At 35.8% G+C, this 19,164-nt stretch overlaps 3 protein-coding genes across 3 annotated transcripts; all 3 read left to right on the top strand.

The window, feature by feature from the left end:
- The first annotated feature begins 2,045 nt into the window (after window positions 1–2,045).
- Window positions 2,046–4,937, top strand: LOC140807386 (uncharacterized). Its single transcript, XM_073164217.1, has 4 exons — window positions 2,046–2,123; window positions 2,507–3,122; window positions 3,319–4,381; window positions 4,543–4,937. The coding sequence occupies exons 2-4, from the start codon at window positions 2,516–2,518 to the stop codon at window positions 4,745–4,747; spliced, it is 1,875 nt and encodes a 624-aa protein (XP_073020318.1). The 5' UTR covers window positions 2,046–2,123; window positions 2,507–2,515; the 3' UTR covers window positions 4,748–4,937.
- Window positions 4,938–5,836: 899 nt separating this feature from the next.
- On the top strand, window positions 5,837–7,949 carry LOC140807504 (low affinity inorganic phosphate transporter 4-like). Its single transcript, XM_073164363.1, has 2 exons — window positions 5,837–7,450; window positions 7,558–7,949. Exons 1-2 carry the CDS (start codon window positions 6,144–6,146, stop codon window positions 7,865–7,867), a joined length of 1,617 nt encoding a protein of 538 aa, XP_073020464.1. The 5' UTR covers window positions 5,837–6,143; the 3' UTR covers window positions 7,868–7,949.
- Window positions 7,950–14,764: 6,815 nt separating this feature from the next.
- LOC140807561 (potassium transporter 26-like) lies at window positions 14,765–19,164 on the top strand. The gene is given in 8 exon segments (XM_073164470.1): window positions 14,765–15,041; window positions 16,336–16,756; window positions 16,759–16,803; window positions 17,001–17,051; window positions 17,216–17,476; window positions 17,606–17,658; window positions 17,740–18,109; window positions 18,266–19,164. Coding segments are annotated over 8 exon segments (2,166 nt in total). The 5' UTR covers window positions 14,765–14,897; the 3' UTR covers window positions 19,087–19,164.

Genomic DNA, 19,164 nt, shown 5'->3' with positions numbered 1-19,164 from the left:
ATGAATTTGTCCGATGCAAGCCTATCCCAATGAATATAATAGATCAAAGGGATATGCAGATTATAATAAAGGAACATCTGGACCTTGGTTTAATCAAAGCAGGAATTTCACCATACAACAACCCAAGATTTTTCGTAAGAAATCATGGTGAAATAAAAAAAAAACAAACCTAGATTAGTTATTAATTACCAATAAATTAATAAGATTCTGGAGTTTGATGGGTATTTTATACCTAATAGAGAACATCTAATTAATTGCATACGCAATGTGAAGATATTCTTTAAATTTGATTATAAGTCTGGTTTTTATTAGATTCGGATGCAGGAAGAAAACAAGGAATTCACATTTTTCTCTACATCACAATAATACTATATCTGGGAGATATTACCAATGGAATTGACTAATTCTCCTAAGATATTTCAGTGGAAAATGGATAATCTATTTAAAAATTATTTCAAATTTATGTTTGTCTATATTGATAATGTTTTAATCGCATCTTAAAATATAGAAGAACATATTAAGTATTTAGAGATTTTTCTTATGTTTGTAAAAAAGAAGGACTGGTTCTATCAGAAAAGAAAACAGTCATTGCCACAAGAAAGATTGAATTCCTCGAAATAGAAAACGATGAGTCTGTTATAATTTTGAAGGATCATATAGTAGAAAAATTGCAAAATTTTCCAAACGAGCTAAAAGAAAAGAAACAACTTCAAAGTTTTCTGGGAGTTGTTAATTTTGTTGGGATGTTTATTAAAAACATAGCAAAATGCAGGAAAGTGTTTAGTCCAATATTGAAAAAAGATGCGAAATTTATATGGACGAAAGAACACACCCAAGAACTTAGCCAACTCAAGAGATTTGTAAAAATCTTCCAAAAGTGGCTATTCCCCATGACGAAGATGATCTGATATTATATATAGATGCCAGTGATCATTGATGGGAGGCAGTTTTAACAAAGCTCACACCAGAAGGAGAACAGCCATGCCGATATTGCTGTGGACTTTTCTCAGATACAGAAGCCATAAGATGACATATCAACGAAAAAGTATTTTATGCAGTAAAAACGACTTTAAAAAATTGGCCATTATTTTTACTTGTAAAAAAATATACTTTAAAAGTTGATAATATACATGTAAAAGCTTTCTTGAGGAATATCATAGAATCTAAACCGATAAGGCCAGATTATTAAGATGACAAGCGTTACGTCAAAATTATATTTTCGATATTATGATCATAAAATCTCATGAAAATATTCTTGTAGATTTTTTAATAAAGATGGACAGTGGTGATATCGATGACATCATAAAAATTCAGAGGTATTTGAGGGAACACCTTTAAATGCTTAAAACGAGTTCAATAAGCTTTCCCTAAATACAACAAGCCGATAAGAGAATTGTCTCTGATCGAATCACATGATGTTTACAGGCTTATACTCAGATATAGTCTGTAATACAAAAGTCTATCTTCCAAGACATTGAGAAACCACTGGTTTCTCAATTGGAGAGTTTTCGAGTACATGACTCTACACTTGATGTAGGAGATTCAAATACACCTATCACAAGTATTAAGTCGGGATCATCTCCAGATGAGTCGGCTGGAACAAAAATTGAAACTCCAGATTCATATCTCGAGTTTTCAAGTCAACCCTTTACCTCGGAGATTGAAGAGAGAAATATCAACCTTAGACATAATACACACAAGAGAAAATCTAAGGTTGATACTAATAAAGTTACAATTAATTATCTAAAAATTATAATTATTTACAATATTCAAATATTTCACAATAAATTTAGTAATCTAATTGTCTAAACAATTAATTATTCCAAAAATGATAATTATTTACAATATTCAAATATTTCACAAAATAAATAGTATAAATAAAACTGAAAGCTTGATATGAACTCAATTTACAATTTCAACTAAATTACTCACAGCATTATTTGATTTGATTTGATTTTATTTTTTTTTCAGATTTTGAGTCAATCAGATTGACCGAACCGACATATTTTTTGAAACCTCTGAATCCCCGACCATAACCTAAAATTTGTCCCTCGGTCCAGAGTCCAGACAAAGCGGTCATCAGACAGTTTCTGTGGAAACCCTCTTCTTTGTGTTCGTCAATCGTAAGTTGTTTCTGCTGTTAACATTGTTTCCACAATTTAGATTTTGTTTTCCCGCACGGTTGTAGGCTAAAGCCTGCTCATTTAGACCTTGCACACTACGGGTTTGTACAACTTTCTTTAGAAACGATTTGTTTGTCATTTTTCACGATTTAATTCTGTTGAAGGCTCGCTGAGTTTTGGAGAAATGGATTTGTGGTTTTGGTTGACTGTGAAAATTCGATTTTGGTTCTGCACGCAGCATCTGTTCTTTGCTTGTCATAATGGGTTTAATATTTCATTTTAAAATTATATTTTTCTTTGTTTTCTTAAGTTTGTTTTTGTTCTTAAAAATTAGGGTTTTATTGAATGGGAATTTTGGAGTGAAGATTGATATTGGGATGCAGTTGGACGAGATGGAAAGTGAAGACTTGGTAAATGATGAAGTGAGAGTGAAGGAGGATTGTAGAGAGTGCAGGAGATGCTTAGAAATGGAAAATGAAATCACAAAAGTTAACCATAAATATCAACTCTTGGAACTGGAAATCGAGGAGAAAAAGAATGTAATAGAGCGGCTTGAAGGTAAGCTCGGGTTTATGGAGCTCAAAAAGTTCAAATTCGAGGATGAAATTCGTGTGTTGAGACAGAGTAACGAGGATCTTGAAACGAGAATTCAAAATGGTGAAAGAGTTACTGCTAAAGAAAATGGGGTGGTTGATTTGACTGCGGTGGATGATGAGGAAGACAAGATCACAAAGCTGATGATTGAAAATGGTGTTTTGGAGTGTGAGAAGAAGAAAGCTGAATGCGAAATTTATGATTGGAAGGTGAAATATAAAGAGCTGGAGATACAGGTGGTGGAGTTGCAGAAGAGATTACAGGCTGAGATGTCAAAAAGGGGGTTGGGTTTTCCCAATATGGATTCAGTAAAGTTGAATGGAAAATCTGGACTAAATCCTGTTCCGGCGTCACTTGTGCAAAACTACGATGAATATGAATCAAATGAGGATGATGATGTGACAGGTATTCTTTTCTTGGCTCGTTTTTGCTGATGAAGCTAAGTTAGTTGGCGTCTTGGCCAGTAAATGGGATTTCTCTTTGTTACTTTAATTGACGGCCTTACGAAAAACAGATATGCAGCATGTAAAGTTGATCATATCAGTTTGAAGCTTTAAATTCCATAAGTTTTATTGAAATTTTTGTTTCTTTTCCTGTGCAGCAATCACCCCTCCAGGTGACACGTCATCTAAGAAGTATACATCTGCCGATGAAATGAAGGGAAGTCGTCAACGTGAATCCAATGTTAAATATGGTAGACGAGTTAGAAAGTGTTTGAGCTTTACTGAAGACAAGAGCCCCTTGAAGAGTTTTTCTCCCTCAACACCAGGTGGTAGACCTCCTGTTGGTCCCATTGATATTAGTGACGGTGAGGATAACCTAGATGCCCCTGACATTTATCTTCCGGATCTTGATCTTACAGGAAGGAAGGTGGCCTTTAATTCCACTGATGACGGATTGGGAAATGCTATGTATGAAAATAAGTTGACCTCAAAAGCTAGATCTACAAGTGTTCTTGAGCACCAGGATGACGAAGAAGACGTTGCTCGCTATAATGGGAGAAAACCCTATCTTTTGACTCCTAAAAGGAGAAGAGTCTCGAAGGTTGTTACCAGTGAAAGTGAAAGTGATGATAATATTCCAATCGGTAGAGTTATGAATAAAAATCAGCGATCATATGGCTTAAATTTGAACCTGAACAGAAACTCTGCGTGTGATACTGAATCTCAGGACAGCATTGATGAACCTAAGCCTAGACGACGGTTAATGAAGCAGCGGAATTTCGCAGAGATGGGTGTCGCAAGAAAATGTATTCATGAAGGCAACAAGAGCGATGATATCCTCGGAATCCCAAAAAATGAATCTGATGAAGAAATGAAATTGGATGACTCGAGTAGTGAAGGTGAAAGCTTGGGTGGATTCATTGTAAATAGCTCTGATGTTTCTGATAGTGATGTTTCTGCTAAGGGTACTTCTAGTGAATCGGGAGATTCATTAGATAGTAGCGTGGACTACAAGGAAATTATGTCTGGTTTAAGAAGGGAAAGTAAACACAAGATGAAGTGGGAGTTTGAAGCAGATATGCTTGCTGATTTCGGTAAAAATCCTGAAATATGCATGAAGGCCGTGTGTGCTCTGTATCGCCAACAAACATCTGAGGAGAAATTTTGCAAAGCAACAATAAATCTTAATGGGCGAGGGTTTAGCCAGTGTGATGCATACAGGTAAAGTGCTATCACACGTGTGTATATCTCTGTTCCTTTATTTGCTCCTAGCTTTTTGATCTGCATACAACATACATATGCATGAGTTGATTATGATACTATGTCCACTTGATAATAAAGTAGTTGAGGTTTTTTGTTTTGGCTTATGGGTGACTTGCCAGGGGCAGTGCTTTAGCGGAGTTTCTCACTGAAGGTGAACCACAAAGTGACGTGAAGAAGTCGGTACAAGAGTTGCTAGAGTTCAATCCGAAGGGGGGTGAACTATGCAGGGAATTTGCGAACCGCTACTCGAAGCAGCTATTTGCCATATATCAAAATGGAGAGGACCCGTTCTTTAAATTCCCACAACCTGGTGGGCAATCCTGAAACCATAATGGAGATATTATGGAACTGATATGATGTTGGCATCAAACTTTTTGGCTGTGTGTATAAGCATCTAGATTATGTAAAAATCTTTCTTTTTCTATCAATGTGCTGCTGCGGCCGAGTCTTGTGATTAATTATGATCTGCATACAACATACATATGCTTCTGGTATTTATTACGTGTTGAAATTATATTTTGCGTGGGTCTAAATTAATTATTTGTAAAAAATATCAGTACTCAAGAATATAAAAAATTCTTGTATTATATATCACTATTATTATAATATAAGGGCTATTTGTGGATCCAAACTGTCCTCATATTATATTAATAGTGATATATAATATATCAATATTAGAGGTAGGAGTATTTGAAAAATAAAAATTGCATCAAATATACCCAAAATTGATTAAATTAATAGGTTAATTTACTATATAATACATGTGTTTGTATTAGAACTAAATACAAAGAGAAATTTCTTTCAGTTTATTTTAATATGATATAGATTAATATAGAATAGAGTGTGTAATATTTTATCGAAACTAGTGAATCCATGATATTCAATTATTGATCATAATAATATTCCTCTCAATAATTATATCATCTTGCAACTTATAATAAGGTCGAATGCTTACTTTTTAAACTTCAATTATAGAATTTAATATCAAGGTGTGTTGTTGTTTTTTGCTGTAAATTTGTATTATTAGATTGTGTAACTTCAATAGTAATATGTGGACAAAGTTTTCATAAAAAGATAATGAATAAGCCTCTTGTGAGACGGTCTCATGAATTTTTATTTGTGAGACGGGTCAACCCTATCGATATTCACAATAAAAAGTAATACTTTTAGCATAAAAAATAATAATTTTCTAGGATAACCCAAATAAAAGATCTGTCTCACAAAATACGACCCATAAAACCGTCTCACGTACGTTTTTGCCAAAAATAATTACGCAATCATTGAGTATAGGTCGTTAGTCTCAAGAATAGATGATGCATGAGAGAGGGGGATATTACAGTTTACAGGTGCAAATATCAAATGACAACTTGAAGACAACCTAAACATAATCTGATGGAGACAATCGAGCATCGAATCCAAGAAACAACAATCTTCCAAAAACAGTAACAAACAACACTTGCTTGTACTATTTAATCTCGTTCAGATTGTGAAATGGTTGAGATAACTTTAAATCCTCTAGATTTAAACTATGCAAGAGCATATACCAAATAGGAAACCATTCATCAATTTCTTGTTTTAAACATTGGTTTAAACGGAATAATTTTAATTTCCCAATGTTTCTCGCTCCCAGAAGCAAGATGTGATGTACACACATATATATAGATAAGCCAACCAAAAACTAGACAAACAGACCAAGAAACCAAACCTCACACCAAAAGCAATGGCTTCAAACAACATATCTGTGCTTAATGCGCTTGACAATGCACGCACACAATGGTACCATATTACCACTATTGTGATTGCAGGAATGGGATTCTTCACAGATGCTTACGACCTGTTTTGCATCTCCACTGTCTCAAAACTTTTAGGCCGTTTATACTACTACGATCCCTCCTTAGGCAAACCCGGAAAGCTTCCACATCCAATCAATAACTTGGTTATTGGAGTTGCGCTAGTCGGTACTCTAACCGGGCAACTAGTATTCGGGTACCTAGGCGATAAGCTAGGCAGGAAAAAAGTTTATGGGGTCACTTTGATTCTTATGGCCCTTTGTGCCATCTGTTCTGGTTTATCATTTGGATCCAGTCCAAAGGCTGTAATGGGATCTCTGTGTTTCTTTAGATTCTGGCTTGGATTTGGGATTGGCGGGGATTATCCTCTATCCGCCACTATCATGTCTGAGTACGCGAACAAGAAAACACGTGGGGCGTTTATTGCTGCAGTGTTTGCTATGCAAGGAGTTGGCATCATTTTTGCTGGACTTGTATCGATGATCTTGTCTAATATCTTCCTAAGCAATTATGGAGGCCCATCATTTACCAAAGAACATGTTCTCTCTACAGAGCCAGAGGCCGACTACGTATGGCGAATTGTGTTAATGATCGGCGCACTCCCGGCAATCCTTACCTTCTACTGGCGTATGAAAATGCCCGAAACAGCACGGTACACGGCCATAATCGAAGGGAACGCAAAGCAAGCAGCTTCGGACATGGGCAGAGTTCTTGAAATCGAAATCCAAGCTGAACCCGACAAAATAGCCCGGTTCAACGCATCAAACGAGTACCCTTTACTCTCTTTCGAATTCGTGAGACGCCATGGAAAACATCTGATCGGTACAACGACGACATGGTTTCTTCTAGACATCGCATTCTACAGCCAAAATCTAACTCAAAAAGACATTTTCCCAACCATGGGGCTCACCAACAAAGCTGAAGACGTCAGTGCCCTCCGAGAAATGTTTGAAACATCACGTGCTATGTTTGTGATCGCATTGCTAGGGACTTTTCCGGGATATTGGTTCACCGTGGCTTTCATTGAAAAAATCGGGCGTTATTACATACAGCTGGTTGGATTTTTCATGATGTCGATTTTCATGTTTATAATTGGTCTGAGATACGACTATCTGAAGACGAAGGAACATAAATGGGCCTTTGCAGCGCTTTATGGGCTCACCTTCTTCTTTGCGAACTTCGGGCCGAATAGCACAACCTTTGTCTTACCCGCAGAGCTTTTTCCGACAAGGGTTCGGTGAGTGAACTTCACTTGTATTACTCTTCATTACGTATCCAACTCTTGTCCTACATTTGATCCAGTCCAAGGTAAACAATTTTATAAACAATATTTTCATTCAACAGGTCCACTTGCCATGCACTTAGTGCGGCCTCAGGGAAGGCTGGGGCAATGGTTGGCGCCTTCGGGATACAAAATTACACACAAGATGGAGATACGACTAAAATCAAGAAAACTATGATCTTTCTAGCCATCACAAACATGATGGGATTTTTCTTTACTAATCTAGTGACCGAAACAAAGGGAAAGTCATTAGAAGAGATCTCTGGCGAGGATGGCGGCGGCGGCGACGAAGGTGGTGAGGGTCATCAGATGACGACGAAACCACCATTCAGTCCATCGGAGAAATGGGAAGAAAATTCGAGGAATTATTGATTAATCGATTCAAGTTTAGCTTTGCCATATATGAAATGTTTAAGATGCAACATAAGAATATTTTGTTTACTCTTGAGCACAATTTATGATGCACCATTTGAATTATATTATTATGATAATGTATTTCATTCGATGTATCATAAGATGATATAATCAATCATTTGATTGGTAATGATATATACTTCTTATTAATAATAGAATAATAATCAGTTAAATCTTCCAAGTCCAACGAGCTTTTTTATCATCATTTTTTTAATTTCTAAAATGAATAAATGTTTGTTAATTGTGTGTCCGTACACATACATGTTGTTGTATTATTAATCCCACTCCTCAGATGTTATCAAATATTGGTGTCTATACCTTGTGTATTTGTAAAATCTTGTAATTTATGAAAATATTCTTTGGAATTCAATCAATTTTTATTATGATTAGTTTGATTTTATATTAAACTAGAAGAAATATAATAATTTTAAAAATTGATGAGATGCCCTTGATTTGGGCAAATATAGTAAGACAAAAACTTGTGTGAGACGGTCTCACGGGTCGTATTTTGTGAGACGTATATCTTCTTTGGGTCATCCATGAAAAAATATTACTTTCTATGTAAAGAGTAGTACTTTTTGTTGTGAATATCGGTAGGATTGAACTATTTCATATATAAAGATTCGTGTTACCTTCTCACGTAATTGACCTACTCATATAGTAAATACATAAACATGGAGCTGAAAAAAAAAACCTGGAGCCAAAAAAAAGAAGAAAACAAAAAGATAGTGTAAACTGAAGAAAATAAATAAAAAAAAAAAAACAAATGTCAACGTACCAAAATTTTGTAATTATTAGGGTAAAACTTAATATACAGTAAAGTAATAGATGTCCCACAATTTTATCAATATATATAAATGAAATATATATAAATGAAATGTTTGACTAATTAGATATGATCAAATTATTATATTTTTACGAGGGATGTTATATGTACATTAATATTCATATATAAATTAATACAACATAAAATTTTTATGAGTGGGTTTCATGTGAATCTGTGAGACGAGTCAACTTTACTCATATTCACAATAAAAAGTAATACTTTTAGCATAAAAAGTAATACTTTTTCATAAATGACTCAAATAAGAAATCCGTCTCACAAATACGACCCGTGATACCGTCTCCCACAAGTTTTTGTCAAATTCTATATGAAAAGTCAATCTATCAAAATCTCATCATACAGTGAATATAAAATCTCACAAGAATTATATAAAAATTGGGTAAGTGAAAATCGAACCAACAAAAAATATTACCCAACAACCACACTTTAATACTAATCATAATAGCTCCCATGGTTTATATTTAAAGAGTTAATTTTTATAATTTATATGTGTGATAGCTTATCGCTTGTATGCATTATCCTTTTATTTATTTACTTATTATGAAATAATTTAAAAAACATGCACATTAAAATAGCTTATGTGATAAAATTCAATCATAATTTAGATGGCTTTTGTCTCCATGGATAAAATGTGTCATATGTGGCTGCAACTTGTTCATTAACTTCATTTCATGATATGTTAACACATTAACAAATAAGCCAAAGGAAAAAAAAATGGGAAGTTTTTGTCATCTACAGGAAGGAGTCCTGCCTCTTTGAATTTATCCTGACATTTATTGAAGCCGGTCTTGAAGAAGGAATATGTCCTATCTTCAACTGCCTCTTTGAACTCCGAGGATGCAAGAAAGGATTCATGCCATTCCTCTTTAGACTGGATGAAATTCTCTAAAGAGGATTCAGCAGTAATGGCCCGGGTCCTGTACCGATCCAGCTCTTCTTTCAGAGAATTAGTCGGTGCCTCTGAGGAGGAGATTTCTAGAGTAAGTGCCTGGACCCTAGCGACCATGGCTTCGTTATTGATCGGGCCTCTCTCAAACTGGCTAGAGCCACCTCCAATTCCTTTCTCAGGTCGTTAACAGGATCCACATGCAAAATCCGGGCTCGATCCAACCCCCTAGACTTGCTGATGCATTGTGTTAAGGGTCTGATCTCGGATCGCTTCTTTTTTGGCAGCAGTGGCAACGTCCTCATAGGCAGAGACTAGAATTTGGAGGTCCTATAAGGAGCATCAACAATTATAAAAAGAAAGAATAAAAATAAAAGGCATCAATAATAAAAGATTGCGAAAGAAGACTTACAGACAGGGCCCGAGCAGTACCCTCAAAGAGTTTATGATTGGGACCTGGTCCCCGAAGGTATGCCTCATCGCAGGAGAAACTATCCCTTTCAATATTATAACCCCAGTTGAAGAAACCCCGTCAAGAAAGAGATTACCTCCGACCTCGGGAGGACTGGAGTGAGTTTGTCCCAGAAGAGAGAAGCCCTTAAAAGCCGCCCTGGAGGGGCCCTCTCCACCGTCCTCAGTATCATTTATCAGGACCATCTCCAGGGCGTCAGAGGCTTTTCTTTTTCTCCGAATGAGAGAGACCTGGTCCTCGGGTTCTTCGGGAGAATTGGGGGGGTTGGCCCCTGTTGGGATGAAGAAATGCCTTCCCCAAGAATTTACCAGCCGAGTCTCAACCAGTTGCTGGTCTGTGCCCATAGCACGATCATCGGTAGCATCAATCTGAACAAGAGCCTTTTTCTATTTGCTTGATTTCCGAGTTGCTTTTATTTCTGCATTGGCTTTCTTCTCCAAAGCCCGTCTCCTGGCAAAGGCCTCCTGCATTTCTGAATTGTCTGAAAAGATAGAGAGAAGGAAATGAGTAGAAAGAAGTATGTTAGTAGAATTATTCTCAAAAAATAAGTTAGGGAGATAGGGAGATGAAATTACCGAGTTGAGCGTCCGGGTCAGCAATTGTGTCTATCACCCTATTTATAGGGTCCTCTGCCTGGGCACTCAACCCATAGGTTAGCAAGTTCTCTTTCGAGATAAGGAGAGAATATGATACATTTTTCCCTTCTACCAGCTCCTAGCTCCGAATAAAGGGTCTTCAAATTTGTAGGCTAGGGGAAGGACATGTTGAGTAGGAAGGATGGGAAGAAAGCCAGTTAGACATTGGGGAGGAGAGGGTAAGGTGATGAAGAAGAATCTGCTTTTCCATCCCTTCAGAGAGGAAGAGATATCATCAAGGAACTGACTCTTTAGACGGACAGATAACGAAAAAGCACTGTCCCCATGGGGAACCTAAGGTCACTACGTACTTGGTCCTTAAAAAGGTGAAAAAACCCTCCAGGGGCTTGTCGGCCCGATCAGAGGGACCGAGAATCCGGATTTCATAAGAAGAATGAATAGATCCCATGGCTCTAATATCTTCCTTCGCCCCGGGGCGAAGAGTGCTCTCCATGGTGGAATACCATGGAGCACTTGGGGTGTCAGAGGAAGGGGAGCTGGGAATCCAGGTTTTGCCCTTCTCTTTCTTGGAGACCCGGGAAAGACCAGAGCTCGTGGGAAGAAACGATTTGTTATTTTATATAGGTGAAGAAACGATTTGTTATTTTATATAGGTGAAGGGAACCGATCTTAGCCGTTGATGTCTTAAAGAAAGAATGGTTAAGATTCATCTAGGAAATTGTGCTAGGATATGAAAAGACGGGTTCAGAGATCGAGGCGTTTCAAATTGTTCGCCTTCTCAGAATTTGAAACGTTATGGATTGTTCAAATTCTAGGGCGTATGTCACCATAACATCATCCATATCTACTCGAGAAGACTAAATGACAAAATTCTCCATGTCCGGAACAAGGGAGTAAATGGGACAGCGAGGAGAGACTCTAGCCCGACTATTTAGAGAGGGAGTGATGATACCCCCGGGTTGACCCGAGTGATACCCCCCGAGAAGACCTGGGTTCAGAGTACTAGCTGATCCCGGGTCATGGATCAAGGTATGAGGGGTTTTGGGTCATTTTGGTACACCCCGGACATCATACCCACAGGTATTTACCAGGAGCCCGGGCTTCTAGACGAATGCTCGGGTAGTAAAGATTGAATCTTTATTCTTTTCATCTGATTACAAGAAGAAAAAATATAAAAACGTGATGGCTTTCTACCTGGGTTGCCTCAGTAACAGCACCTCATTCAAATACATAAACATGTGGCACTTTATCTCGGTAATCATTACTGTCAAAATCACATAAGAGGTGGCAAGGTGAAAGAGACATATTGATATATAAAAAAAATGTGTCAGACAGCAGGGTATGTTGCCATAATTAGTAAGAAGACATTGAAAACAAGGTCATCATAGACTTATATTTCTATAAATATGAGGTTTGTTTAATGTTAAAAGGGGTTCACTTATATTTTCTTTACAACATTTATTACCAAATTCTCTCTAAAAACTCTTCACTGACTTGAGCATCAGAGTGGTCATGTCGGATTCTCCTTCGGCGCCCATTCACGTGGTTATCTTTGTATTTTCAGGATCTCATTATCTTTGCGGGAAGAAAAACGCTAGGTTTGAATATATTTTGTTGTGCTCTCATTTTCTGTTCACCCAAACAAATCGATCTGATGATATTGGTTAAGAGATAGGTGGACAATTTCATCGGATCGAGTTGTTTTGGGTGAACAGAAAATGAGAGCACAATAAAATATCATTGATGAATATTGGTTGGTGCTCAATGGAGGAAGCAGAGCTTGGCTGCTTGCAAAGGGTCAGAGCTAGCATGGAATTCATGATATAGTAAGATTCTGCTTGGGATTGGTTCAGAGATAGTGGTAAGGTGGTTGACTAAAAAAGGGACGCCATGCTCCTCCATTCTTAACTAGTTAACTTGATATCTATTTGTTTAAATCTAATTGCTATAGATGGGGAAGTCCAAGTTAAGCACACATACACAAAACAAAATAGGACAATACAATAGAGGTTACAAAACTATTTGGTGTCCTCCTTTTGGGCTTACAAAATATCATTGATGAAGATGAGATGATGTGACATAGCTATATCATTAGAGTAGATCTCTTGAGAAACGGTCTCGCGAATTTTTATCTGTGAGACGGATCAACCCTACCGATATTCACAATAAAAAGTAATACTTTTTCATGCATGAATGACACAAATAAAAGATCTATCTAACAAAATACGACATATGAGACCGTCTCTCACAAGTTTTTGCAATATCATTATTACTTTATCTTAAAACAACTATCATTCAATAAAGTATTATAATAATTATTATCAAATAAATATTTTTTATTATATGTTAGTATATTAATATTTTTATCATGATTGTTGTCTTATTATTTTATTCATTTTAATTATTAATATTAACATCATTATTAAATTATCATCATTTTATTTTTTTATTATTAATATAGGTATATATTATTTTATTATTCTTTATATTACTATTTATTATTATAATTATGATAAAACTAAATCTACGTGATCTTTTTATTCTAAAAATGAATAAATGTCGTTTTGTATTTGTGTGCGTACACATATTTTTATTAAAGGAGCGTATAATTATTTTGTAAGTGACAGGAATTTCTTATTAATCTCACGTTATCTGCATTTGGTTCAAATTCGCTTGACCCACCCGGGAAAGCTAAACCAGTAAGTAAAAGCTTGTGTGAGACGATCTTATGGGTCTTATTTTGTGAGACAGATCTCTTATTCGGGTTATCTATGAAAATATATTACTTTTTATGCTAAGAATATTACTTTTAGTGTAAATATGGATAGGGTTGACCCATCTTACAGATTAAGATCCGTGAGACGGTCTCACGTGAGACTCACTCAAACAAGTATCAGGTTAATTTAACATGAAATCCTCTGCTTACAATACACTATCTTCCATTAAAGTGATGTTTGGATTAGTTAATTTATTATTAAACTGTATGAAGTTTCATTATCAATTATTATTTAAATAAGTCAAGTTCCAGACAGATAATATTTTCATAACTTATTCAAAAAATAAAATACAATTCTAGCATTCAACATAATAATAAGATGACAAAAACTTTTCTGAGACGGTCTCACATGTAGTATTTTGTGATACGAATATTTTATTTGGGTCATCTATGAAAAAATATTACTTTTTATTGTGAATACCGGTAGGGTTGACACATCTCACAGATAAAGATTCGTGAGGCTGTATCATAAAAGAACTACTTTGATAAAGATTGGGTGACAGATATGGAAAGAAGTGGTCGGGGAAACTAAACATATGAAAAAATCAATTTGAATGGAAATAAGCACTGGTGAAGGGATTTGGATCCTCTATTGTGTTGAAAAACACAGCACTAATTGATGTGCACTTTTTACACGAGATGATCACATGATCATCTCGTTTAATCTGACAACTTTTAAAATTTACCTTATATGATGTGATGTCCACAAGATGATCGCGTGATCATCTCATGTAAAAAATACATAGCACCAAATGCTGTGTTTTAAACACAGTAGAGGATCCAAATTCCTGGTGAAGTGGGGTTCTCTTCAACATTTGTATTCTTTAATTTTGGCCTTTTCTCTGTTTTTCAACTGCTCTCTCCTTTTGACGATCGAACAGTACTCCGCATGCAACGTGATGATGTATCACACGTTCAATTTTTTATAACTTCACCTAATTAGTGACAACATAAATTTCTCATGTTAATTACATATAAATCCTTAAATAAGTTTTTGGCCACTAATTTGTCTTATTTTGGTTTTGGTCCACTAAGTTTTTGAAGTTTTTTTTTTTTGTATATACGCTAGCTTTTAATTTTCGGCTATTTAATTTAATTGTTGATGTGATACTGGATACGTAAGTAATTATCTTCATATTTATTATTTATATAATGAAATCAATTAAAGATTACAATTTACATGCACGTCAAAATAGCTAGGCTAAGGTCTCTCGTCTTATATGATTTAATTTAGTCACAACTTATGGCTCTTAGCAATTACCTGCTCTCTTAATTCTCCATATGTGGCTGCAACTGTGTTTTTTTTATTTAACATATAAGTACTACGTTATCAAAGCACATATCCCACTATATAAATTCTTGATTATCAGGATTTGCACGCTGAATTATCGTGGAAGGTGAAACAAACTACATCATGCAAAGCATTGACCTCGAAAACAGCAACGGCAGCGGCGGTAGCAGCAACGGCGATTTTATGCTCCGGACGGAAGAGACGGGCATCGACAGCAGAACTATGAGCTTCACTAGAATTTATCAACCTCTTCAAAAATTAGAAAAGGTGCTTGTATGAATTCCATGTTTACACACTCGCACACTGTGTGTGTGTGTGTGTCTTGGTCAAAAATCACATTGGTGAATTTGAATTTAGCGAATTGTTGAAACAAACGTGTTTAAAAACATGAGTGAGTCTCATGTGAGATCGTCTCACGGATCTTAATATGTGAGACGGGTCAACCCTACCCATATTCACAATAAAAGTAATACTCTTAGCATAAAAAGTAATATTTTTTCATGGATGATCCAAATAAGAGATCTGTCTCACGAATACGACCCGTGAGACAGTCTCATACAAGTTTTTGCCTAAAAACATATATGTGTGTGTATCTATAATTAATAAAGAGACAGATGAACAGTTTTGGTGATACTTTTTTAAATATTTTCAAATTGTCGTTATACTAACATATTAATAAAGTGTCAAAATTCTAATACAAAGTGTGTGAATAAAACATCAGTTTCTTAAATAAATGATTGTAGGTTCAACCCCTAAATAACATATTTTATTGATTTTTTTCTCCTTTTTTGACAATTCATTATTTCAAAATGGTGAAGCCCCTTAGTGTTTTTCAAAATTACGATATGATCTTACTTTAATTAAATATAAATTATAAAAAAAACTTTACAAGCACACTTTACAATATTCTAGTGTACGTGTGTGTGGAAAATTCCATGTTTGGGTTATGTATGTTTGCCTATTTGTTATTTTGATTTTCTATGTTTCAAATTTCAGTATTAGTTCATAATATTTATTTTTTTGACAATTATGGTCATTTTTTCGAACTTATCATTGATGTGATGTGATATCAATGCAGAGATGTGTCTCATTAATAGTCTCAATGAAAAATGATTAAAATTATCAAAAATCAAATTATATGAGACTAAAACTGAAATTTAACAGTACAGATGATCAAAAACACAAAGAAGCAAATACACAAAAGCAAAAACGTATTTTTTCGTACATGCATATATATATATATATATATATATTAGAACAGTAGAGTTGAACAAAAAAAACCAATTCGCATAACCATCCAAGTAAAATAAAGTAAAATTCAGAAAGCAAATGTAAAACTTTTAGAGCCACAAGTCGAATTGAAAATATAATAAAAAAAACAATTTCTCAGCTTTTCTTTGAAATTCCAATAATTCAATTAATCATATAGTGCCTGAAAAATTCCAAGGTTGTTCCCTTCGACTCGCTTATACATCAACATTATATGCAACATTACTTCTCATTAATTCTATAATCAAATTTCTCCACAAAAATTTATGACTCTAAAAACACATTTTTGCAGGAATATCCGGCCATGCAAACCCTACTCTTAGCTTACCAATCTCTTGGCATAGTCTATGGAGACTTGGGAACTTCTCCGGTCAATGTTTTCTCTGCTACGAATCTAACAAACCTCTCGGAAGATGATCTTATAGGCACATTAAGCCTTATTATATGGACGTTAACAATCGTTGTATTCATTAAATATGTTTTCATCGTGCTTCAAGCCAACGATCATGGCGAAGGTGGAACGTTTGCCTTGTATTCCTATATTTGTAGACACATAAGCTTTCGCAGCAAGTTCTCGATTCAGAATACGCGTTTGGAATCAGATTTTGACATGGTGCATTATGGTAGAGGAAGCCCCTTGAGCACCAAGACTAAGGAGTTTCTTGAAAAAAACACGACTGCTCAGAATTGTGTCACGATTCTTGTTTTGCTTGGACTTGTATGGTCATCGGAGATGGCGCACTCACTCCAGCAACTTGTGGTAACTTCTGCATGCAAAACGTTATATAGAAAAATCGTGGGGGTCAACCGAAATTTTAAACCGTTTTGACATTTGTGTCAAGTTATTCTGAAGTTCCATATCTTATTGCATGTTAAACAAGAGTATTGCAGAAGTTTTATGCATGCTGCATCAGTATTTGTTGGCAACAGGTGTTACTTTTTTTTTTTTTGCTGTAGTTCTTTCAGCTCTCCAAGGAATTCAATCTCTCTCCACCGAAATTACTCAAGGTGTGTATTTGAGATAATGTTCGTATTTAAAGAACAATGTCCACGAAACCATTAACTTAAAATGAAATTTGAGATTCTTTATTCGATGGGATCAATTTCATTGCTCGTTTTCCATTGAATTGAAGCTGTGACATACTAATATTCTATTGATCTTTCATCGATAGATCACGTTGTTTGGATATCAGTGGTGCTTCTGATTGCCCTGTTTTCCTTGCAACGTTGTGGAACTAGCAAAGTTAGCTTCTTATTCTCTCCAATTATGCTCATTTGGTTTGCTACAAACGTTTCAATTGGTGTATACAATATCATAAAGCATCATCCCTCGGTTATCAAGGCTGTATCGCCACACTACATTGTGAAATTCTTTCGGAGAAATGGGGAGATTGCTTGGAATCTTCTAGGATCTGTTTTCTTGGGCATAACAGGTATATAGTATTTATTTCAAACTCTTCAAGTAAAACTTAAGCTTAGCATGTACTGTGGGGAAAATGATTGCCTAATTATTGAAATAATTATCAGCAAATATATTTTATTTTTAATGAAATGTGCAACAGGAGCTGAGGCCATGTTTGCTGATTTGGGCCATTTCAATAAGAGGGCGATTCAGGTAGTTTACAAAAACGGGTGGACGAATATGTGATAATCTTTCCAAGAACAATTGTTTATCATTTTAATTTTCTTTTTGCAGTTGGCTTTCTCTTTGGTGGTTTACCCTTCATTGATCCTCACATATGCTGGCGAAACCGCATACTTAGTTAAGAACCCTGAGAAAATAACTGATGCATATTATAGTTCCCTCCCGAATCGAGTGTACTGGCCCATGTTTGTTATTTCAACACTAGCTGCCATTGTAGCAAGCCAATCTATGATCTCGGCAAGCTTCTCCATCGTGAAACAGTCGTTGGCCCTCGGTTGTTTCCCCCGTGTTAACATAATCCACACTTCCTCAAAACATGAAGGCCAAGTTTATTCACCACAAATTAACTACTTCTTGATGCTTCTCACTGTTGGCCTTGTTGTTGGTTTCAAAGGTGGGGTGCAGCTAGCTAATGCATATGGTAAGTCTAGTGTTCTTCTCCTTTCCAACAAAAAGTCTAGAAGTGTAATGCCTTAAAATAAATTTTATAGACAAAATGTATATATAATCGTCCCTCTTCTAAATTTCTGAACTAGCTGAGTATACACACACACACATATATATATATATACTACAGGTGTGGTTGTCATATGGGTCATGATAATAACAACTTTCTTGACAACATTAGTCATGTTGGTTATATGGAAGACAAGAGTCGAACTGGTCCTATGTTTCTTCTTCCCTTACATTGTAATTGAAGGCATATTCATGACATCTCTGCTAAACAAAATCCCACAAGGAGGATGGGTACCCTTTGCTATTTCTGCGTTCTTCCTCCTTGTCATGTTATCATGGACTTATGGAAGAAGTAAAAAAACAGAATACGAATCCGAAAACAAGATGAGCATCCAAGAATTGGATCAAATATTATCGAGTAACATCATGCACAGGACACGAGGAACTTGTTTCTTCTTCACTGATCTCGTCAACGGTATCCCACCAATCATACGCCGTTATATTCAACATACAAACTCTGTACGCGAAGTTATGGTCATAGTCACCATTAGAACTCTTCCGATCAAAACCGTGCTTCCGGAGGAAAGATTGAATGTCGGGAAATTGGGAGATCAAGGGGTTTACAGGTGTTTGGTGCAGTTCGGATACAATGATTCTCAGGAAATGGAAGGGGTTGATTATATTGCCTTAGTTACCGCAAAACTTCAAGAACTTGTTGATGATTCGGATGAAATAAGGATGTTAGAGTCGGCAGCACGCGATGAGGTTGTGTTTGCCGTTGGAAGGACGATTCTTAAAGCAAATCGGGATAGTGGGATTGTTGCAAGATTAACAGTAGATCATATTTACAGATTTCTGCAGAAGAACAGTAGATCAGCAGTCTCAACACTGGGAACCCCACCTGAGAAAACACTGCAAGTTGGGATGCTTTACGAAATCTAAAATGAACCATGCCATATCAGAAACAAAAATTGTTAGGCCAAAAGAGATCATCATCGTCACTTTGTTGAAGTACATTGA

The sequence above is a fragment of the Primulina eburnea genome, chromosome 12 (assembly GCF_022965805.1).
Source record: "Primulina eburnea isolate SZY01 chromosome 12, ASM2296580v1, whole genome shotgun sequence".
In the NCBI taxonomy this organism is placed as follows: Eukaryota; Viridiplantae; Streptophyta; class Magnoliopsida; order Lamiales; family Gesneriaceae; genus Primulina; species Primulina eburnea.
Note: the sequence above shows the minus strand (reverse complement) of the source record. Positions and strands in the feature narration are given on the sequence as shown.

Excerpts from the sequence above, each read along its gene's own strand:
- LOC140807504 (XM_073164363.1), top strand. The coding sequence starts at position 6,144 with ATGGCTTCAAACAACATATCTGTGCTTAATGCGCTTGACAATGCACGC. Across the intron at positions 7,451-7,557 it reads CTTTTTCCGACAAGGGTTCG|GTCCACTTGCCATGCACTTA; the intron begins GTGAGTGAACTT and ends TTCATTCAACAG.
- LOC140807386 (XM_073164217.1), top strand. The coding sequence starts at position 2,516 with ATGGAAAGTGAAGACTTGGTAAATGATGAAGTGAGAGTGAAGGAGGAT. Across the intron at positions 3,123-3,318 it reads TGAGGATGATGATGTGACAG|CAATCACCCCTCCAGGTGAC; the intron begins GTATTCTTTTCT and ends TTTCCTGTGCAG. Across the intron at positions 4,382-4,542 it reads AGCCAGTGTGATGCATACAG|GGGCAGTGCTTTAGCGGAGT; the intron begins GTAAAGTGCTAT and ends GTGACTTGCCAG.